At 42.4% G+C, this 24315-nt stretch overlaps 1 protein-coding gene across 5 annotated transcripts in view; it reads right to left on the reverse strand.

Annotated features, from left to right (window-relative positions):
- Positions 1-5833: 5833 nt before the first annotated feature.
- TTC17 (tetratricopeptide repeat domain 17) overlaps positions 5834-24315 on the reverse strand; it is a 114575-nt gene continuing 96093 nt past the window's right edge. For 3 of the 5 annotated variants that reach the window (XM_025879076.2, XM_073904727.1, XM_073904728.1), the window contains 3 exons: positions 10280-10399; positions 8621-8764; positions 5834-7024 (listed from right to left, as the gene is read on the reverse strand). In XM_025879076.2, coding sequence (XP_025734861.1) covers positions 6893-7024; positions 8621-8764; positions 10280-10399 — 396 coding nt within the window. In that variant the 3' untranslated portion in view covers positions 5834-6892. Of the gene's footprint in view, positions 7025-8620; positions 8765-10279; positions 10400-14249; positions 14470-24315 lie in introns of those variants that run through there. The other 2 variants (XR_012381827.1, XM_073904729.1) reach the window with 2 other exon arrangements.

Here is a 24315-nt window from a genome sequence, read left to right on the forward strand (position 1 = left end):
CGCAGAGTGGCCCGTGGTGGGTTAGCTTCCCTTCCCTCCCTCGGCCACATGTCTCTCCCGCAAGCAGGCACCTGGATCCCTGGAGGGATCGTCTCAGCTCTCCCCAGGCTATGGAGACCCCCCATCAACACACACACATTCTCCCTGAAAGGCTCCCCTGCTCCTATTAGCCTCCCGAGGAGCACAGTCCGTGAGCGCCCTGGGCAGGACACAACCCTGTCGCAGCGACCAGAGTTGTCTTTGAGAATGGCCAGTTACAGGTGTCCCTTGCCTTCCTGAATTTTCTCCTTTTCCCCTTTGGACGTGGGTTGCTTTTGCCATAAAGAAAACGTTAAGGGGAGATGAAACACACCTTATCAAGTGCCTGAGCACTCCGAGGTGCGGGAGGTGGACATGCCGGGCCCTGGGTGTGCCCTGGGCCTAAGGCCCATTGTGCTTGCCCGAAGAGAAGCCGGTGGCTGAGGGGGAGCCCGCCTCAGTGCGTGGCCACCTGAACGAGAGGACCCAGAGCGGGGGCTTGGTCCTGCACCGCCAGGTGCTGTCCCCCTCTGCAGTCAGCACCCCACAAGACCCGGGAGCCTGCGTGGGTGTTGGGGGGGTGAAGGCGGGAGTCACGATGCCAGCCAGATGCCTTGTCCTTGCAGAACAAATGGGTCCCTCTTGTGGCCACGAGGCCTCATGGCAGGGGTTTGCCATCCCTGTGCCCTCTGCTGTGGCTCAGACAGGTGCCTGAAGGGAGGGCCACAAAGGACTCCGGACCTGGTCTGGCCAGGCTCTGGTGTACCCAAAGTCAAGATCATACCTGGCCTGGCTCCCCGAGTCTGGACCACAAGGCTCTTCCTTGCCTCTTCCCAAGCGAGAACTTTGTGGGGACTGAGACGCAGCCCTTCTGAGAGGGCTCACCACACTCAGACCCTGATGGGTGGCGTGAGGGCGGGGAGGCTGCTGAGCGGACAAGCTGGGTGCGGGGATCTCGCCCACAAAGGCGGTCTCAGATCAGAGATCGGACAAGAGTTCCCATACTAATTCTGGGGAGTCTCTTATGTCAAAGTCCTGGGCTGGGCTTGTTGTGGGGTGTGTGGGCAGAAATGAAGAAACTTCAGAAAAGCGCACTTGTGGCTTTCTGGTGCCCTCACCCTAGTTAGTGTGTTCATTCCAGACAGAAGTCACCTGGGACACGTGGAGCAGCCTCGGGGGGGGATTGTGAACCCCTCAAATTATATGCAAAACACGGGCTCAGGAGCATTTTCCTAGAGAGGGTCCAGAGCTTTCCCCAGCTTCTCAAAGGATTTAGAAGAACCAGAACCACAGTGAAAGTAGATGAGACCAGAACTTTCTCATCTGATGCTGTACGGGCCCCTTCAAAATGGTCACCCTGGCAGGAGGTAGATGTACTCAAATGATACTGTCTGCTTCCGTCTGGGGTTCCTTCCGGCTGTCCTCAGGGGTAGCTTTCCAACCATGGAGGGATGTCAGGCTCATTTCTCCCTGACCACATCTGGCTTTTGTCCCCAGAATGACCCAGCTTCATCACCCACCTTAGTCACCAGCTTTGGATCCAAATCACTCTCAGCCATTTCCAAAAATGCCATCCACCTTAACAAGGCAAAGATTTGTCACCCTCAAGAGCATTCAAGTGAACACGACAGCATTGCCGCAGGAGTTCCTGAAACTTACTTTAGAACTCCGTCCGAGTGGGCAAAGAGTATATAAAGGTGTATAGTCTTTTGTGTTGACTACTTTAAAGGGTCTGCTAGATCAGTAAGAACTCACTGATGTGACTCGGTAATGATGAATTGTAAGCATAACAGATAAACTAGCAAGACCCAGAAGGTGAGATAAAGGGTCAAGGAATGTGTAGAGGCAGTCAGAGAATGAAAGAGTTGTGGTGGCCAAGAGTGTGCCATCATTCATACAGCATTCAAGAGATTTCTCGATGTCCACTCTGGAGCCTCGGTGAATACGACAGGAGCTCTCAGTGGATGAAGGAGAGAGACCCTGCTTGTGTCACGTGTGCTAAGACCCAACATCCAGGGATACAAAGGCCCTTTACTAGAGATTTCAGTACATTTTCCCCTGTGTAGATATCTGGAAGGACCGGCACTGCTCGTAAAAGAAATTTACTCATCATGCAATAAATATTACTGAGCACCTACCATTGACCCTGTTCAAAGTGCTATGGCAAGTAAAATCTCCTAAGAAGCTTGAAGTCTAGTAGAGGAGATAAGTATAAATACCCAGAAGGGAGAATGTGATCGAAGGGTCACAGAAGAGATCAGACAAGGGGCTGGGGAAGGCAAAACTTGGAAGGCGGCTGTGGTCAATGACCTTAATGGTTTTGGGTCCTCATTCCTCTCTGTGTCCGTGCCCATTGCCATGGGACTTGGCAGCACTCCCTCACTGAATGCAAGTTGTAATTCCTGTCTCAGGACAATGCTATTAGCACAGGCGACACAAGCAGGTATTTAAAAGCGCTCGTGTGTGATTGGGCTTGTTCTCTAGGGCTTCTGTCATTGCCCCAGGAAGAATATTCTGGGCTGGCTCCCTGGTCCCAGGAGAGCCTCTGGAAGTAGGCAAGGCAAGCAGAACCGATGTTCCAAGAACAGGGAAGGAGGTGAGGAGCCTGAGTGCCCCGATCCAGTTCATGGGTCGATCGGTGGTCACCTCATTTTGATGACATTCCCTAACACAAGGAATTGAATCTGTAATTGCATTCCATTTGAATGCAAAAATGGAAATGTCAGTAGGCAGATTGGTTAGAGGCTACCATACCAGCCAGGGGCAGGTCTATGAACTCCCTTCATGTCCCTTCCCCCTCTTCATCCTCTGTAGCCAGCGGCGGGGAGCTCCCTGGATTGTGAACATCTCTGCACCCGGAATGCCATGTGGTCTAACCCCTTAGTTACCAAGTTTGGGCCTCAGCGGCTCAGCCTGGTGTCCAGCTGCCACCTGCAGGATTTGGAGAGTAAGGGCAGAAGTTGGCCTGGTCCTTCATCCCTGGGGCCCCTGGTCCTCGCTAGCTTTACTCAGAGACACCTGACTATAGAGAGAATGGCCGCTGAGAACAACTCCGGACACATTCTCAAAACTCTTGGGAGATGCCTTAGTGGAGAAGCCCCAGGATCTCATCTGCCATTTTTATGAAGGCAACCTGTGGTAAGGGTCTGTCTGACTGGGCCTTGCTTTCAAAAGGGGTCTGGGCTTGTTTCCAAATAAGAGGTACCTCCCCAAAGGAGCTGGACATTTTCAGAATAGCTGGGCTTTCTGTAATAGGGCCCCTGCAGAGATTTTGGGGATGAAGGGCATGGCCCAACTCTGGCGGAAGTAAACTCGAGACAAAATGGGAGTGTGCTCTGAAGCCAGTGGGTCTGAATGTCTTTTTTTCCATTTGAGCCCTTATGAAGAATGTAATTCATGTTTATCAGTAGCAATGTTTCTCACACAAGGGCTCATGTTCCCCAGGGGGAGGTTCCAGATTTCTTGGGGGAAAGGTCATATGTGGTATAGAATTGGTCTCTCCGAACTTCCAGTCATGAAAGCACATGGAGCACATACACTGGAATCCCCTACCCCTCAACTTCATCACATGCTATGGCCATATATAGTAAATACCGAGCTAATGCAAAGTCAAGAAAGATAAATCACCAGATGCCAGCAACACCGCAACAACCCACAAGGCCTCAAAAAATCTCTATAGGCTGAGGAACTGTGGTCCTAGGCTCCACATAGGGCCAGGAATTAGGACTCTGGGACAACTGAGATTTGCAACTGGGCTGTGTAAGGACAGGAGATAGGGATGAGACTCTGTCCACTAGGTAAAATATTAGAACTCTCAGCCTCCTACCTGTGGGGAGGTGGGGCCCGAATTCCTTCTCCATACAGGGTGGAAAACCCGCAGAAACCTACGTGAAAATGTGTTTGACTTTGTAGAGATCCCAGCGGAGACCATCTCAAAAACTTCCTTTAGAGGGAGGTGTCCTCAACCCCAAGTGCTTGCGGGATTACCTCAGATGTTAACTTCTGCTAAAGAGAAAAAATATAAAATATACGAGGAAGTCCATCACCACTCATTAATTAACAACAGTTTTCCTTGGATACCTTTTGTGTGGCAGGGGTTAGAGATACATCAGGGTATAAAACAGTTAAAAACTTACTACACTGTATGTTAACTCACTTGAATTTTAAATTAAAAAAAAAACAAGCAAAAACTTTGCAGTTAGAGCTTACTTTTAGGTTGGGAGTGATAGACAAATATGCATAGTAGACTCAATGATTCAAGTTATGGAGAGAAGTAAAGCAGGAAAGGGGATTAGGACATAGTGGAGGCAGATGGCATAATTTAAAATACCATGATCAGGGAAGGCCCACAGGTGGTGAGGTGAATCAAGTGGGTTTCTGAGGGAAGAGCAAATGCAGATGCCCTGAGGCGGGAGCATGCGGGAAGTTTCAAAACATAGTCAGGAGGCCAGTGTGGCTGAAGAGGAGTAAGAGGGAAAATAACAGATGAAGCCAGAGAGGTGAGCCAGATTGGCCTTTTTGGTAAGGCTTTATGGCATTGCAACTCACTGGTTTTAAGCAGAGAAATGACACAATCTGACTTATGTTTTAACAGGAGTTAGGATCACTCTAGGATTTTTTGACCCAATTAACTGGAAGCAGGGAACTGAAGAAGGGAAGACCAAAGTTAGACAAGAATCTTTGGGAAGGATAAGGAATTCAGTTTTGGACCAGGTGAAGATATGGGGTAGACAGATAACGAATCTGGGGCTAAAAGAGGCTATCTATGCGAGGTATGAATTTGGAGGTCACAAGCATGGAGACAGGATCAGAAACCACATAACCAGATGAGATCACTAAGGATGTGAGGGAATACGGAGAAGAGCAGAGATCTAAAGACTGAGAACCAGGGAATTCTAGCATCGTGGGGTCAACAGTCCACATGCCCAACAAGTAAAACTCATTCCTGATGAACAAGAAATAATAGATTTGAAAAGTAAGAATGCTGAAAATGTTCGGGTTGTTAAAAGAAAGACTAGCATCCACAAAACAAGGAGAGGTCATGAAACATGAGCAGGCAGATATGATGAACAGGAACCACACAGAAATCCTACGAATGAAAAATATCACTACTGCAACAAAAATCTCAATGGATAAGCAGTAGACTAGGCACAGCTGAAGACGTAGTGGATTGGAAGACAGAATGAAAGAAATCCACCAAAGTGAAAAACAGATAAAAAGTTTCTTCAGGTGGCATTTCTATTAAATGCTCTCACGGGGCAAGCTCCTTACATTCCAGGTTAGGAATCACTGTTGGAAGCAGTCAAACTTTTGAATCGGTCCAGAAATGGAACAAAACTCTTAACATGAAGGAAAAAGTAATTTATTTCTAGAATTGGGAAGATGTGGTGGCAGGATTGAAGACCTCTGCTAACAAGAGCTAACATTTGCTGGCTGTGTGGTGTGTGCCCTTTCCCTGCAGGATTCTCGCCAAGGCTCTCCATGAAGCTTACCTAGATGAACCTCAGGATCAGCGCTTACCTGAGGGGATGTGACTTTGTGACTTAGATGATTCTTCCTTTCCGGGAAGGTCAATTATATACCCAACTCTCAACACTTGCTGATGGTGCATCTTTCCCAGTCAAACGTATCATGCTAATAAGTTCATCAACCATAAAGTCTAGTGATGGATTGTTTCTCCCCTCACCTTGCCATTGTGGAAAGAAAGGAAGATGAAGATGACCCAGGACTTGAGAAGATCAGATCCAGAGTTATCGTTGGCTTCTGAACTGTCCACGTTAGCCTGGTTTTAAAGAAAAAACACACTCCAGACCTATTTTGCTCATAAACAACTTTTATTTTTGTTCTCAGTATGTGCCCTTGAAGATTCCAAAATGTCTGGAGTTTCTGATTCTCCTGGGACCAGAGGTGAAAGCATTGCATGGAAACACTCAACCTTGGCGCATCGCTCTCTCCCGAGGAGCTACGTTTGAAGGCCTCAGAGAGAGGGAGCTGACACTCACACCTTATTCCAAGATGGGTAACACAATGAACAAAGAATTAGTAAAACATAGACTCAGTCTGTAGAGGGCTTCAAATATATATATTCTATATATATAAACCTGTTATATAGGATTTCAACTTATTGGTTTCCTTGTGATTTGTAATTAAAGTACAAATGATATAGAGGTTGTACACTGCTGCTTTCCCCTTCTCGGCGCCCCCCTCCCTCCCCAACATAAATAACATTACAAAGGTCAGGTGATCCTAAGAGTTTTTGTGGTTGTAAATATTTTGTTTTTAAAACTCATTTCCCCTTGCTCCCCTGCAAACTACCTCCGAGGGTTTGTGACATAGCAGCATGGACCGGACGCGACGGGGGACGGCATATGGATCTAACGGCGAGAGCGCACGACGTTGCTCCTCACTGGCACCAGATGGGCTTCTGCGTTTCCACTGACAACAGAGGCTGCGACAGGAAGCGGAGAATGTGCGACGCGGTTTCATCCTCCGCCAACAAGGAGGAGGCGGAGGACGGCTGGACCACTGAGAAAAGCCCTAAAGGCATCGAGGTTTTGGAGACAGAGAACAGCTCCAGAAACGTCTTGGCTCAGTATTTACACGGTATCTTTCCGCTGCATTTTCCTTTTGAGACATTTGTGTTTCTGAGGTTGGCTGGGGGAAGGGGGGACTTAAAAACAAAGACAAACTGATTCCCACATACGTAAAAGTCCTGCTGTAAGTCTTACTCAGTTATTTTCACACACATCATTAAAAGTAGATACTGACAATGACTGGTTTCTTTTCTTATGCTTTTTTTTTTAAGAGCATGAGAAGAGCAAGAAATGAGAGAGAAAGAGAGAGAGAGAGAGAGAGAGAGAGAGAGGAGGGTGCACTAAGGAGAGCGCCGTCCTTTCTTTAGCATTAAGTGACACTGGATGGTCTGGATTCGGTTCTTGGCCGGAACGAACTCAGGCTGCAGCTTCAGCGTCGACTCATACCACACCAGGGCCTTCTCAAACTCCTCCTGTGAGGGGCAAAGGGACAGATGTGAGAGGGATACCACCACCTGGCTAAGTATGTACTGTGACTTCTTCCTCGAGAAGCACCTCTGTGCTAGGAGCAATCCTGCCGTGTTTTCTCAAGGGACCCACATCTCTGAGGAAAACTCTGAGGTCTGGAAGGGAACACCACCCCCAAGGTACAATATCACAAAGAAAAGGAAGGCAGAGCCCAAGAGCCAGAGGGGAAGGGGAGATGGACTTTACAAAGGTCTGACCCAACCGTGGGAGTAATCCTGGAGGTAACAGTGAGGACCAACACTGCTGAGTACCGGCCGTGTGCCAGACACTGTGCCGGGTGCTTTATGAAAACCCTCCATTTAATCCTCACAGAAACCTCTAGAACTGGGCCTGGCAAATGCTCCTTAGGCATCTGCCTGAATTATCTACTATAGCTAGAAAGATGGAAGTTAAGTATCTGTTAAGTGCTGTAAATTTTGAAACAGTTTTTTGGTCTCTGTAGCATTTAAAGACATGAACATCGTCTGGAAATGACTGTTGTCATATTGAAGGTATTAATCTTTTACTTAGACCAATAGTCTCAAAGAAGAGTCCAAACCAAATGGTTAAATGACTTCTTCTAGGCAAATGAGAGGCAGAATTCCTTATTCATAGTAGCAAATTTCACATTCACTGGGGACAAAAACAGATGCTTCGATTTTAAGAAGCAGAGAAGGAAATCTGCACATTCAGCAATACCTACCTGGCCAAATTATACTCGCTGCCTTTCAAGTCAAGGATGACACATAAAACTTACAGCTTCAAGCTGCTCATTCTATTAACCTTTATTGAAAGGACCTTGGGAATCGCCCCATGTGGGACACCAAGCTTTAGATGAAAATGCATGGCATGATTCTCATGTTAAATTCAGCTATGACAACTTCCAGGGGACCCCTGGGATTTTAAGTTCTGAACTCCGTCCTTGTTTCTGACCAGAATGAGGGTTCTGGATGATGGCTTTGCCATTTTCTCTGGAAATGGTATCCTGTGAAACTAGTGGCATGCCACCATTCATGAAACATGTGATGAGCACCTAGTATGTGCCAGACGCTGTGACATGCTAGGAAGAGAAAGATGAAGAGGAATCTCTTCCCTAAGGAGTGCACTGTCTAGGAGGAGAGACAGATACTTAAAAAATTATAAAACAAGGCAAAAATATGGCAAGAGAGACATGTACGGGGCCTCATGAATGCAGTGACACAGGTACCTAGCCCCACCTGAAAGCAAGAGCGCCCACGTGGAGTGTCAGCTAAGGTTTTCTGGAACAGGTGAAGTCTCCAGAAAATTGTAGGTAAATCTGACTCTATTGTTAGCGTGACAATCACCAGGAGGAGCTACACAGTTGCAAATACTTAGATGAATTTCCTGTCCCATTTTTTTTTTTTTTAATTCACAAACTCCTTAGCCATGAAATAGACCTCTGGTGGAGCTAGCAATCGGGAGCCACAAAACGCACAGGGAGCTGGAGGACACGGACACCATCAAGGGAGTTTGAAAGCAAAGGTGTGCCGGGGAGGGACAGCGGCGGAGCTGGCATGCCCTGCCCACCCCAGCGACCTCACCATCGCCACGTAGACGTTGCCCAGCGTGAAGTGGTTCACAGCAAAGTGTGGCGCGATCTCTACGGCCATGGTAGCCACTATGACGGCGTCGTTCCAGAGCTTGGCGTTGTGCAGGATGTTAGCCAGGCTGATCAGGGGCACGTCCTGGGAAAGGGAGGAGAATGGTGAGAAGGAAAGGATACTGATTTCTGAGTTTTCATTCCTGGTGGCTCCAATCCTTAATAATGCAGTACGTTCTTCCCGGTAAGTGACTGAGTAATACAGCTGAACCTGCTGGTCTTGTTTGCCACTGGTCTGTGACAGATGAGCAGGCTGCATGGGGACATAAACCAATGCATTACTTTTTTCATTAGGAAAGTCTGGCCTCAAAACACAAAGCACAAGAGTCAACTGAGTAAACAATCTGCTTAGTGAAGTTGCTGGTGTACTGCTGGGGCAGGTTCCTGACTCGCTGCAGACTCGTAAGAAACAGTTCGTGGCCCGACACCTGTCCACAGACCACACTTGGGAGTCTTGCTGTCGGAGAGTCAAAGTGTCTTCTGCAAAGTCCACGGCATCATCTGCTTGAAGCAGTGGCCAGCAAACTCTGGCCTGCTGGCCGGATCTAGCCTGCTGCCTCTATTTGTAAGGTTTTTTTTTTGGAATGTAACCATTCCTGTTCCTTTACGTATTTCTGTGGCTGTTTCAGGCCCACATGGCAGAACCGAGTGGCTCCAACAGAGGCTGTCTGGCCCGCACAGCCTAAATTTCTTACTGTGTGGCCCTTTGCAGAAAACGTTTTCTGGCCCCTGACCTAGAGTATCCAATGGCTGGAAGTACAGAGCACAGAACGATGGGCTGAACAAGTAGCAACCCAAGCAAGTACCACCTGTATCACACTGTACAGGGTTCTACAGGCAATACAGAAGACCTAGGGAAAAAGGAACCCCCTTTGTCCTTACTGGACACTCGTAGAATGAGGTCATTATATAACTTGCCTAAGGTCACAAAGCTCGCAAGAGGCAGAGCTCCGGACACCATTCCATACGCTGCCCTTACGAACCAAGGACACATGCGCTGTGTCTTCAGGAAGTCTGAGATGTGGAGGCGAACGCAGAACTCAGCACGTGTGGATACAACTGCGCTGTTAAAAAGCTGAACGTTCTCAGTCATCACAGCAATAACTGGCATCTTTGGAAAAGACTGATGTGACACTGAGTTAGCAGGGCTTTTTGTTTTTGTGGAAAAGGTGAAGTCAGAGACGAGGAACTGGCCAATATGTAAGAAGAGATGGAAACTGCATCGTTTCAGTGTCTGGAAACAAGCTTAGGTCAGCAGTATACATAAAACAAGTGTCACAGGCCTCCAGGCCCCTGGGGGTAAGCTAATCCCAGAAGGACTTGTGGGGTGACGGCCTGCCTACGCCGGTGTATTTGTTGTGCGTTGGGTGGCTCTGCATACAGTGGAAGGGGCATTAAATGATGGAATCTTGAAGACCTTCCCCCTTGTTCCTATTTTCAGAGGCAGGGAAGGTGTAAGTGGGGCTGAAGTTTCTTCCAGCCTATGCTAGCATTTTGCCACTTTCTTACTGGCTGAGCATGAGGAAGCCTAGGTGAAACCTCATAACCAACAACGGAAAGGACCAAGAGCCAGAAATTTGCACCTCTGAGTCCCACTCACCTTCATCTGGTGTGGAGCATAGTGGAGGGCCTGGCGGAGGCAGTCGATGGCCTTCTTTCCTTGGCCTTTCACTCTCCAGTAGAGGGCTGCCATGCTGGAAAGGACCCAGGATGTCTGGTTCTACAAAGGAACGGTCAATTGAAGCTTATGTCTCTTAAATATATATATTAGAGAGGTTAGTCCCTTGCCTGTGACATGAATTACAGATACATTCCCTCAGTTTTCTGATGTCTTTGGACCTATGGTTCTTTGTGTGATGTAGGTTTTGGTGTCCACAGTTCAGCTGATTAATTTAGATGGCTTCTGGATTTTCAGTTGTAGCTGACAAGGTCTTGCTTACTTCAAGGTTATCAAGAAATTTTACCACGCTTTCCCCCCAGAACTTTTATAGTTTCATTTTTCACATTTAAATATTTGACCCATTTGAAATTTAACTTGGTGTAAAAGATATGGCTTCAACTTAGATGGTTACTAAGTTGTCCCAATAAAATGTAACAAATAATTCATCTCTCTTCCCCCAGTGTACCTTTACCATATACAAAATTTCAGCACTTAATATAGGTCTAATTTTGGAGTTTCCTGTCTATTTCATTTGCTCCCTTTGATATGGTCTCTAACTCCCAGCCATTACAGATGAAGCAATCAGAAAACTTACCCTGCTTTCTACCTTCTTTCTTTCTTCCAATCTAATTTTTTTGGTAATTTTATTATTCTTCATTGTCAGGGCATGTAGTATTTATATTCTGTTCTATCACCCTATTTCCCATATTTGTTTTCCTATTGGTTTTGCAGTTAAATATATTCATTGATCATGACATTACTTTTGTGTGGTTTCCCCAATCATCTCGTGGTTGGCTGAGGTTCAGTCCAATACTGTTGGTGGGAACAATATTCTTGGAGATTGTTACGGGCTGAATCGTGCTCTTCCAAGACACATATGTTGAAATTTCAGCCTCTCATACCTCAGAATGTAACTGTATTTGGAGATAAGGTCTTTAAGGAGGTAATTAATTTAAAACGAGGCCATCAGTGTGAGGGCTTAATCCAGTAAGACTGGATTTATATGAAGGATTTACAGGAGAGGAAGAGATACGTCAGGGTCCTGTGTGCAGAGGGATGACCCTGTGGAGAGGCAGCAAGAGGCTAGCCATCGGCAGCCAAGGAGGGAGGTCTCAGAGGAAACCCACCCTGTCGGCACCTGGATCCCGGACTTGTGGCCTCCAGAAATGTGAGAGAACAGACTTCTACCGTTTAAGGTACCCAGTCTGTGGTGCATCGTTACGGTAGCCCTAGCAAACTAACAGACATGTCCAAAACTTTTTGTCTGCAGCCTTCATACCTGAAGGACAGCTGGCTCATTCTTTCTTTCCTTGAATAATGTGTTGGCATTGTTCCATTGCCTGGTGGCTGCAAAGGAATCTGAGGCTGCCTGACTTATTCCCCCTTCTTAGTGACTTGGTCCTTTTGACTGGTTTCTCAAAAGGATTCTTTTTTAAAACTCAAATTATCTTTCCTTAATGCCAATATTTCACACATACAAAAGAACGTTTATATAATTATATATACATATAACACGATTATATAAAAATATACACCTATGCTACAAAACATAAAGTAACGAATATCCCAGAAGCTGCCACCCTAGTGAAGAATGAACCTGCAGTCAGCCACCTGTGTCTAGCCTCTTGCCTTTTCTCCAGAGGCACACACCATCCTAAATGCTGTTTGTTATTCCATTGCTTTTTAATTTTTTTTATTTAAAGCTTTTTATTTATTCATTTGACACACACACACACACACACATAGAGAGAGAGAGAGAGAGCGCGAGCGAGCATGAGCAGGGGGCGAGGCAGAGGGAGAGGGAGAAGCAGGCTCCCCGCTGAGCCAGGAGCCTGACGTGGGGCTCGATCCCAGGACCCTGGGATCATGACCTGAGCTGAAGGCAGATGCTTAACCATCTGAGCCACCCAGGTGCCCCTCCATTGCTTTTTTAAACACTGTTCCATCTCTCTCTCTCTCTCTCACACGCACACACACAATTTGCTTCAACAATACTCAGTGTACTTCATCCCATGCATTATAAAAGTGGTCTAATACTATAAGGAGTCTTCTGGGACTTGAAGTTTTTGCTGAATACTCTATTTCTAAAATCCATCCATGTTGTGTGTAGCTTTAGCTAATTTCCTTGCTGCACAATTAAATGTCCATTAAGTGAATATATTATACTGTATTTATCCATTTTCTGTAGATGGAGGCTCTGAGTTATCTCCTGTTTTTAAGTTTTCTGTTGCAAATAAATGTGCAGTTTCTCCAGTCTAGAGTAGGTACCTAGGGGTAGGATTGCTGGTTCACAAGATATGCAAATGTCCAACAGAACAAGAGAATGCTAACTTGTTCCTTACAGGTGCTGCAACAATCTACAAACCCATCCTCAATGTTTAGAAGTGCTTCTTGCTTTGTAGCCTAATTCTTGGTGTTATCAGTGGGGGTAAAACAGCATCTTACTGTGGTCTTGGTTTGCATTTCCTGATCATTAGTGAGACTGAAATTGTTTCTTGAGTTTATTGGCCACACACATCTTCTTTCAGTGAAGTGTCTGTTAATATCTTTTATGTACCTATTTTATTATTTATCTTTCTCATCAATTTGTTTATATGTTCTGCCTATCAGTCCTTGTAGGTTGAATGTGTTACACATACTTTCTCTCACTCTGGCTTATCTTTCATTTAAAAAATGCATTTAATTAAAAAAAGTTTAAACTTTAATGTAGTTGAACTTACATTTTCTTTTCTAGTTAGTGCTTTAGTATCTTAAGAAATCATTTTCTATTCCAAGGCCAGAAAGATCATCTCCCACATTTTATTCTAATTTTTAAGGCTTTGTTTTTCATACTCAAATCCTTAATTCAAATGGAATTCCTTTTTTGTGTAAGTTGTGAGGTGAGGATGAATGAGCTCAGCAATTGCCCCAGCACAGCTTCCTGCAAAATCGCCCCTCTCCCAGCTGATCTTCCACAGTCCAATGTATGTCAGAGTCTGCCTCAGGACTTTCCATGTAGTACCCCCCCAACCCCGTCATTATTTCTGTTTATTCTTGAGCACACGGCATATGCCTTGTTTTATAATTTTTCATAAAAGTAAGGCAATTCTCACAACCTTACTTTTTTCAAGAGTGTTATGTCTATTCCTTACCCTTCCATATAAAGGTCTGCTTTTCAAGTACCATAAAAAAAAACAAACTTGTATTTTGATTATAGTAGCATTGACTCTATAAATCAAATTAGGGAAAAGTGACATGTTTATGATGTGTGTTGTCTTATCCATGAACGTTATATATCTATTTAGGTCTTTTAAAATGCCTTTCAATAAAGTTGTATCACTTTGTGCAGACAGGGCTTACAAATTTTTTGTTAGATTTATTATTGGGGACTTTATATTTCTGTAGCGATGGAAATACACTTTGAAAATTGTATTTTCAAATACTTTTTGCTGCCGTATAGAAACGCAACTTATTTTTATTGACTTCACAGGCAGCTATCTTGATAAAAATGTTATTTCTAAAAATTTGTGGATTCTTTTGGGTTTGCTATATAATCACATTTCTGAATAATATTTTGGTTTTTTTCTTCCTAATACTTACGCCAATAATTTTTTTTTAAAATTTACTGTACTTGCTAGGACTTTTGGTACAAATTTGGAAAAAAGTGGTGATGGTGGGCATTCTCTTTCCTGATTTTGAAGAATTATTTTAAATATTTCCCCATTAAGAATCATCTTTGCTGTGGGGTGCCTGGGTGGCTCAGTCATTTAAGTGTCTGTCTTCGGCTCAGGTCATGATCCCAGGGTCCTGGGATTGAGCCCTGCATCAGGCTCCCTGCTCTGCGGGAAGGCTGCTTCTCCCTCTCCCACTCCCCCTGCTTGTGTTCCGTCCGTCATATAAATAAAAAATCTTAAAAAAAAAAATCTTTGCTGTAATACTTTGTTGATTCTTCTCATGAGATTAAGGAAGTCCTGTCTATTCTTAATTTGCATTAATTTACATCATGAATGGTATCACATTTTATCAAATACAATCTACTGAAATAACTTCATAATTTTAAGCCTTTAATTTGGTTGATGAAATACAGAGTTTTCCTAAAGTCAGACCGTTTTTGTATTTCTGGGATAAACCCAACTTGATCAAGGTGCATCCTGTAAAAGAAAAATATATGCTGTTGGATTTAGTCTGTTAAAATTTGGCTTTTTGTTTTTTAAAGATTTTATTTATTTGACAGAGAGAGACAGCGAGAGAGGGAACACAAGCAGGGGGAGTGGAAGAGGGAGAAGCAGGCTTCCCGTGGAGCAAGGAGCCTGATACGGGGCTTGATCCCAGGACCCCGGAGATCACGACCTGAGCCGAAGGTAGGCGATTAAGGACTGAGCCACCCAGGCGCCCCTTGGCTTATGGTTTTGATACCTATGTTTGTGAGTGAGCTTAGAGTATAATTTTTCTTTCTCATAATGTCTTTGTCTAGTTTTGTTTTCAAGGTTACACTAGTCTTGTCTCAAGCAATTAACCGGAAAGTTGTTTCCTTTTCCGCTGTCCAGAAGAGTCTGTTTATACTGAGATGGTGTATTTCTTAAAAGTTTGATAGAAGTCATATGTAAAATAAACAGACCTTATATTCTTTGTGAGATTTTTTTTTAACCTACTGCTTCAATTTATTTGAGTTATGATACCCAAATCAATTTGGGTAATTACATTTTTCTAGAAATTTGTCTTCTTTACAAATTGTTTTCAAGTTTATTGGCATAACTGTATCATTTTCTTATCTTTTTAGCTGTAGTTCTGTTTCCCTTTTTCCTCAGTATTGGTTATTTGTGCTTTATTTTTTCTTGATTAATTCTGACTAGTGCTTCGAAGAAACAACTTCTGGATTGTGGATCTCTATTCTACCTTTGGTTTCTGTTTCATTGATTTCTGAACCTAATAAAAGAACTTAAAAATGCAAGAATAAAAAACTGATAGAAAATAAAATCTATACAAATTCAAAATTGTAGCTGTAGATTTCAATATGCTTCTCAATAACAGATAGAATACACAAAAAAAGGGTAAGGATAAAGAAGACATGAACAATATTATCAAACAACTTGACCTAAGTGACATTTCTAGAACACTCTAACAGTAGTAGTGTTCTTTTCTGATGTACATGGAACATTTACCAAGACACATCATTTTCTGGCTCATAAAACAAGTCTGAATAAGTTTAAAAGAATTTAAGTCACACAAACTATGTTCATTTGCTGCAATGAAATTAAATTAGAAATCAATTAAAGAGATCTGGAAAATGCCCAATAGTTGGAGACCCAAATAACATACTTCTAAATAACTTAGAGATCAAAGGAGAAGTTAGAAGGAAAATTATAATCTATTTTAAGCTGAATGAAAATACCAAAAACTAATGATGAAATGTATGGTGACTAACATAACATAATAAAATAAAGTTAAAAAAAACTGAATGAAAATACGACAAAATTTGTGATATGCAGCTAAAACATAATTTAGAGGGAACTTTTAGCACTAAACACCTACCTTAGAAAAGCAAGGGATCAAATCAATAACCTAAACTTCCACATAAAGAAACACACACACAAAAAAACCCCAGCAAATTAAATCCTAAGAAGCAGACGAGAGGAAATCGTAAAGGTAAGGGCAGACATCAGTGAAAGAGAAAATAAAAACAACAGGGAAAAATCAACGGATCCAAAACCTTGAGTTCTTGGTTGTTGGAGAGGATCAATAAAATGGATAAATTTCTAGTCAGTCTGATCAGGGAAAAAAAGAGAAAAGATACAAAGTACCAACATCAGAATTACGACAGCATATGTTACTACACATCCTACAGATGTTAGCACAATGAGAAAAAACAATATTATGAACAATTTTATGCTAATAAATTCAACAACTTAGATGAAGTGGACAAATTTCTTTAAAGACACAACAAAACTCACTCAAGAAGAGAGATAATTTGAATACTTTTATTAAAGAAACTGAACTTGCCCTGCCCCTTGTTACATATTGTTTTTGAGATTGCTTACTTCTCGGGGGCGCCTGGGCGGCTCAGTCGGTTAAGCGTCTGCCTTCGGCTCAGGTCATGATCCCAGCGTCCTGGGATCGAGCCCCGCATCGGGGGAGCCTGCTCCCCCCCCCCACTGCCCCTGCTTGTGTTCCCTCTCTCGCTGTGTCTCTCTCTGTCAAATAAATAAATAAATCTAAAAAAAAAAAAAGATTGTTTACTTCCTGGCTTCTATTTGTTCTTATCATTTTTTGTTGCTGTTGGTCTGATCCTTAAACGCTTTTTTCTTTTTGCCACTTCTTGTTTTTTTTTTTCTTTTGAGCGTCCCCTTCGTACCTTCATTATTTTATCCTCAAAATTTGGCATTTGTGCATTCTTTTTAATGGTTAAACTTAAATCTTTACTCAATATTTAACGTAAAGTCCAAGCAATGTGTTAATTCTTTCCTCCTAAATGTTAAGAGGCCTTGTGAACATCTTAACTCGGATCGTCCCACCCTCAAATGCATATTGTTTTGTACAGTATTTCAGTTTAGCCATTTCTCTTAAAAATCCCACAAACTATCATTTTCTACAGACATGTTTGTTTGGGTTTGCATGCCTGTATCATTTTATCTGCTTAGCAAATCTTTTGTCTCAGACAATTCTTTGGCTTTCATATAGAGAAGTTCCTTTAGGTAGGACTCTTGGTAGTAAACTTTTTCCAGTTATCTTTAAATGTCTTTATTCTTCTCTCATTGTAAGGTACACAATTCTAGGGGGGCCCAGTATGCTTTCAAAACGATCATCTGGCTTAGATAGTTGCTATGAGAAACAGGCTGTCATTTTAACCATCATTCCTCTGTAATCTGTCCTGTCTCCATAAGGGCAGAGATCTTTGTCTAAATTTTTCTTCACTGACTTATCCCAAGCACTTAAAAAGTATTTGGTACACAGTAGGGCTTTGCTACATATCTGTGGATGAATAAATTCATGCATGCATGTTGTGGTCTTTATTAAGTGGTCAGATGCAAATCCAAAATTCTATAATCTGCTCTGTGGTCCTGTGGCTGGAACTCTGCAAACCATAGTTCTCCTTTGCCAGGAGGCTTCTTGTTGGGGTCTGCAAATGTGCACACTAGGAGACTGGAAGGCAAGAGGGGGAAGGGGCCTTTTTCTTCCTGTGTGTGTGCCGCACCTGTCATTGTCATCTGAGCAACAGCACCTTGCACTCCCAGACCCAGCCTCACTGCATCCCTTCAGCAGCCAGGCTAGGCTCCCTCTTCAGAAGCCAGAACTCCTCCTGTGAACGCTTAGATTTTGAAAACCCCACTGCCTGCCTGTTTCTCTCACCCCTAGGGGTGGGAGCCAGGCCCAGCAGTTGGTATCTCTAGCTTACCAGTCAGGTGTTCCCTTTTTTTTCTTTTTCGCCCTCCCACAACAATGTAATCCATTCTTTACCGTCAGTTTGCTCTTCTGAATTACCTAATGTCGTTTCTGTTTTCCTGACAGTACCCTGAATGAAACAGATGCTCTTAAGATACCTTTGTCTTTGCTGTTTTACTATGATGTAGCTAGGCATGGAATTCTTTTTATTTATCCAGCTTGGAATACAGCATCTGTTGATTCACTTATCTTCTTGTCTCTATAATATTTCAGGTAATTTTTTATATACAAAGCTCTCAATTCACTAGTTATTTGCGTCTAATTCACCCAATGAGTATTCAACCTAAACAAACATATTTTTATTTTTATTTTTTTAAAGATGTTATTTATTTGACAGAGAGAGACACAGCGAGAGAGGGAACACAAGCAGGGGGAGTAGAAGAGGGAGAAGCAGGCTTCCCGCGGAGCAGGGAGCCCGATGCGGGGCTCGATCCCAGGACCCTGGGATCATGCCCTGAGCCGATGGCAGGCGCTTAAAGACTGAGCTACCCAGGCGCCCCTAAACAAATATATTTTTAGTTTAAGATGTATCAATTTGTTTTTTTAACTTCCTCATTTCTGATATGCTGTTTGCTCACCTTTGAGATAACATTTAAAAAATATTTTATGAGAAATTTCAAACATACACAAAAGAAGACAATAGTATAAGAACTTCCATGCACTCATCACCCAGCGTCAACACTTATCAACTCATGGTCACTTCTGATTTCCTCTAACCCCTCATCCATATTAATCTGAAGCAAATCCCAGACTTCATATAATTTCATCAGTAAGTTTTCCAGTGTGTACCTCTAAAAGATAAAAACTCATGATTAAAACATAAGATTAATAAAGCTTGCCTAAAATATTGAAAATTATCTTTTAATATCAATAGTCCTGTTTCCCCTGGTTGTCTTATGTAAGTTCGTTCTGCTTTTGTAATCTGAATCATAATCTAAATAAAGTCCGATTGTCGCCATTGGTTAGTGTGTTCTGTAAGTCTCTTGATTTCTAGGGTTCATCTTCATCTACTTTTTAACATTTCTGTAGAAGAAATGGGGTTATTTATCCTGTTATTTTCCTCTGACTGGATTCTGCTGATGGCATCCCAGGAGCCATCTAACATGCTCCTTTGTCCCCTGTGTTTCCCATTAGTTGGTAGTCAGAGGCTTGACTGGCCTCAGATTTGACTTACCGAGGAGGGAGGGTGGCAAAACACTTCACAGGTGGTAACGTGAACGTCCAACGGCACCCCACACAGTGTCTAGGTGTATTTGTGAAGTTAGCAGTGAGTGATGATCACTGCCATAAATTAACTAGGAGCAGCAAAACTGTAATATTCTAATTTTATCATTTCTAGTTTACTGGTTGGAATATTCCTATAAAGAGATTTTTTTTCTCATCAATGAATCATTTACCCCAAAGTACAGTTCATTTAGAAAGGAAGGAAACATGTTTGTTATTTTTTCTTTACATTAAAAAAAAAAAAACAACCAACCAAAAAACAAAACAAAACAAAAAACTAAGTTGTTCCCATGCATCCTCCAAGACCAAATCCTCATAGTGAATTTGGGAGTTTAAATATCATTTAATATTATGTGATGTGTTCCACCCACTCAGTTGCTTTGTCGATTTTTGCTGCTCAAAGTGTTCCATCTTTGGCCAATGGGAGCATATTCCAGTTGGCTCTGAGTTCTTCTGACACAAACTTTGTTGACTTTGGGGGCCTCTTTGCTTTCCCAGACTTGGTAGAAGCCATTTCTCCAAGGAATTCTGGTTCCTTTTAGTGGAAAATGGTATCCAAACATCAGTATCTGGCACAAAGTGTGCTTACCAATACTGGGTTACTCACTGATACTAGTCTTTTCATCAAATAAGTTAGGAAATGTGTAAATACACGAGAAAGTTTTGCTATTATTTCTAATTCACGACTACAGACGTTTACTTAACATCATCATTCTCACACTTTTATGTCCTTCACCCGTACCCAAACTCTAGTTCTCAACATCAGCAACAAAATTACTCGTTTATTTTGCATTGCACACACACAACCTCAGAACAGTATCAATATTATTAACAAGAGTATTATTGAAAACGAATAAGGTTTTCTTTTGTGCTTAGGGTAAATCCCATCAAGGGAGGCAGTCAAATAATTGTCTTTTAAAGTCACATGGAATAGTTCCTCTTGATGTGGTTATACCACCAACTGAATACATAGTTGGGCTCACTTAATTTTATTTTTAATTAGGAATTGCCTTCTTAAAATTTGTTTTGTAATTATACAAAATATTTGTTTTCAAAGTCAAGTAGAAGAGACAATGTAGATTCAAGGAAAACTAGCTTCATGCCCAGTCTTTCCCGTCCAATTTCTTTCTTCCCTCTATGGAAAACCATTTAAAAGTATTTTTAAAAGTTACTCTTCCATTTTAAAATATCTGTTTCTCTCTACATACATCTCCCACCTTGCCATTGTTTAAAAAACAAAATATTGTAATCAGAGAGATGATTTTCTCCACTTTTCCTTTTTTTCACTGGCTATATCCTGGAGATTATTTCATAGAAGTTTATAGAAATTGTCTTCATTCTTTTTGACAGCTGTAAAAGACTCCATTGTGTGGATGTTCACACCCAATAAACACCCATGGATGAGTTTTTATTTAATCAGTTTCCTTCTGTTGGGCATTTGGGTTGTTTCCAGTCTGCTATTACAAATGAGGCTACAATCAACAGCCTTATTCATAGGTATTTTTGTATTAATTTTTTTGTCAGTATATTTTTAGAAAAGATTCCTGAAAGCTGGCTACACAGGTAAATGAATGTATAATTTTGCTAGATATAGTCAATTTTCTCTCCATAAAGGTTATTCCACTTTGCCTTTCCACCAGCAATGTATGAAGAGCAGTGCCAATTTCCCCATAGCCTCACTGAGTCTATCAAATTTCTGAATTTCTGCCAGTATCATTGGCAAGAAATATCTCACTGTAGTTTTGATTTGTTCTTTTTCTAGCTTTTTGAGATAAAAGCATAGATCACTGATTTCTGGTCTTTTTTTTTTTTAACTAATATATCCATTTAAGGGCTATAAACTTCCCTCAAGCACTGCTTTAGCTGCATTCCCACAAGTTTTGAAATGCTTTATATTTGTTATCATTCATTTAAAAATATTTTCTAATTTTGCTTGGGCTTTCACTGACCCATGGGTTACATAGAGGTGTACTGCTTAATGTCACCAAAATTGCTGAGGATCTTCCATCTATCCTTTTGCTTCTGATCTTTATTTTTTTAATTTAATTCCACTATGGTCAGAAAATATACTCTGCATATTATTTCAATATTTTAATTTATGACTCAGCTTATGATCAACATGGTAAATGGTCCACGTGCATTTTTTAAAAATTTATCTTAAGTGGGCTCCATCCTAACATGGGGCTCGAACTCATAACCTCAAGATGAAGAGTTGCATGCTTTACCAACTGAGCCATATGCTTTTTTAAAAATGAGAATTATGTCACAGTTTAATGCAACATTATATAAATATGTTAGGTCAAATTTGTTTTTTAGCAAGATGGTCTATATTTTTACTTTTTTTTGTCTGCTTAGTTCTATCACCTACTGAGAGAGGTTGACATCTATTATGATTGTAGACTCATTTGTTTCTCTGTATAGATCTGCCAATGTTTAATGCTTGCCTTATTTGAAATTATCTTATTGGTTACATACAGATTTACAATTTTCTATATTCCTGGTGGACTGACCACTCTATTATTATGAATTGTCTATTTCTGTAGTAATGCTTCTTCCCTTAAATTCCACATTGTCTGATGTTAGTATAGTTAAACCAGCTTTCTTTTGATTAGTATTTATCTATCTTTTTCCCATCTGTTTAATTTCAACTATTTAATATCTTATATTAAAGTGTGTTACTTGTGAACAGCACATAATTGGGTTCAGTATTTTAACCCAGTCTGATAATGTTGGTACTCTAATTGGAATACTTAGTCCCTTTGTAGTTACTGTCATTACTGACAGTAATGATTGTGCTTATCTCTATCACTTTACTATTTCTATTTTATTTTACCCATTTTTATATTTTACATATAACATATATTTCTATTTTATATTCCTTTTGTCTTCCTTTCTTGCTTCTTTACTGAATTAATCAAACGTTTTCTTATTATTCCATTTTTCCTTAACTATACATTCTTTAACTGTTCTTTTAATGATTAGCCTAGAAACTATAATATGCATCTTTAAATTATTCCAGACTAAAAATACAAATTATTACTTTAATTTTACTACTTCCCTGGTAATGCTAAAACCTAACATCCTGCCCATGTGTACTCATGGGAAAATTAATCTCATGTGAATCTTTCAGCTGTGTTCCCCTGGAAACCTAATAAAGGTAGAATGTCAGCCATGTTACCAGCCAACACAGTTATGGTAAAGATGACCTGACTAAACTACAGTGGACTGTGAGAACTGTGACCATTCCCGAGTGTGACGTTTCTTGGCCCTTGTTGGAATTCTTGGGCTCTAGGCCCACCAGACTCTCGTAAAAGTTATTGGTTCCTATATGGAACTTGCGAGTTCTAAACCAGGGTTGTGCCCACACTCAACTCATGTGGTCTTGATCCCTTACGCCTGAGCTGTCACTTGGGGGAAGGGGCAGATAAGGGGCAGATAACTGTCCCCAGGACCGCTGCCAGACTGCTCTGGGACCTTTTTTTTTTTTAAAGACTTTATTTATTTATTTGACAGAGAGAGAGATAGCGAGAACAGGAACACGAGCAGGGGGAGTGGGAGAGCAGGGAGCCCGATGTGGGGCTCGATCCCAGGACCCTGCGATCATGACCTGAGCTGAAGGCAGACGCTTAACGACTGAGCCACCCAGGCACCCCGGCTCTGGGAACTCTTGGAAAACACGTGAAAAGCTGCGTGGCTGGCTTACTGGGTTTCCTATTCTATCCTTCTGAGTGAAGGCAAGACCACAAGTGCACTGAGTTGTGCGAGTGTAAAATATTTATCTAGCTGTCCAGAAATCCACTGACAGTGGATACTGCTGAGTGGTAGCAGCAGCGTAATGGACTTTCATATCCTTGGTTCAATGTGGCCAAGGCACTGTGACATAAAAGAATGCCCAGGGAGATGCAGATGAGACTCAAGTCTCAGTGGGGGGCCAATTTTCTCAGAGTCTGATGGCAAAAGTTTGACATTGTGTGACAGAGGATAAATCTTTCCATTGTGGGACTAGATGAAAGCTGGAGACAAATTTATGCTGACAGAAACAGCCTACTCCTCCCCTCCCCACTGTCCATGAAATGGAACTGACCAGAAGTGCAGCTCTAAGTGGGCTGGCTGGCAAGAATGACATTGCCTTGGGGTAGCTGATGCTTTTGGGCCAAACTAGGCGCTGATGCTCGGCAAGGGGCAGGGAAGAGACTCGAGCTTGACTGTGTTTGTGACCGGGGCTGGAATAGACAAGAGGGTGGAGCAGCTGGGTTGGCTCTGACCAAAACTGGGTTGGCCACAGATCTAATGAGCATGGAGTGGTGCCCATGAGCCCCTGGCTGGGGGGGTGGGGGACAGAAGTGGGAGAACTACTCTGCACCAGCACACAGGTCGAAAAGGGCTAGGTGGCAAGCTGGCACACAAACTGGCTACACTGGCAATGGCCACAGTGTGGTGCACATCTGGGGTGGCAGAGGTTTCTGAGCAGCTCATGTGGAAGCAACCTGGGGCAACCTGGGGCAGCACCCTGAGGGTTTAACCCTCACATGGGGACTGACCAATGTCATCTGTGGACACTTAGTGATAATTAACGGCAATGCAAACTAAAAACTCCTTGGGCTTTTGAAGAAATAACAAAGGATAATGACCATTCTAAAGTTGGAAGCAAAGAGGATATGGACATCCTTGTTCTTCTGTGAGTAATAAATGAGAAAGGGGTGCTTTATTTGTCATCACTGTCATTTTCTAAGGCAGTGGTTTCAAAATATGATCTTCATACCAGCACTATCACCCAGCAGCTTACTAGAAATGTCCATTCTCAAGTCCGACCCTAGTCCTACTAACTCAGGAAGCCCAGCAATCTTTTGAGTCTAATAAGCCCTCCAGGCGATTCTGGTGGACCCTGAAGTCTGAGAGTTGTATTAAAGTTAGTAACTCAAAGTCATGGAGGTTGGTCTGTGAGCCCACAATGGAAATGGTTACTAGATTAACCTTCTAGTTCTATTCTCCTGAAAGCCTAATAAAGGGGGAATGTTCTCTTACAGGCAAGGTAGCTTATAGCAAAAATGACCTCAGTTGGTAAATTGTATCTGGATGAGGAGAACTGGAAATAAACTATAAACACCTCATGGAAAGCCAGTTTTGAGCTTCTGAGTGCCATGGTTCTTGTAAATAGCTACGCCCTTTCCAGGACTTAAGGGGCTATCACAAAAGATACTGGTTTTTATATGGAACTTGGGACATCTAAGTCAGGATAGTTCCCACAATACCTCATTTGACTTGTTCCCTTGTACTTGAACTGTGACTTGGCAGCAAAGCATGGCAGGCAGAGAACGGTCCCTGGACTAAAT

This window comes from Callorhinus ursinus, unplaced genomic scaffold (genome assembly GCF_003265705.2).
Source record: "Callorhinus ursinus isolate GAN/ISIS: 27379988/994484 unplaced genomic scaffold, GSC_fseal_2.0 scaffold21, whole genome shotgun sequence".
In the NCBI taxonomy this organism is placed as follows: Eukaryota; Metazoa; Chordata; class Mammalia; order Carnivora; family Otariidae; genus Callorhinus; species Callorhinus ursinus.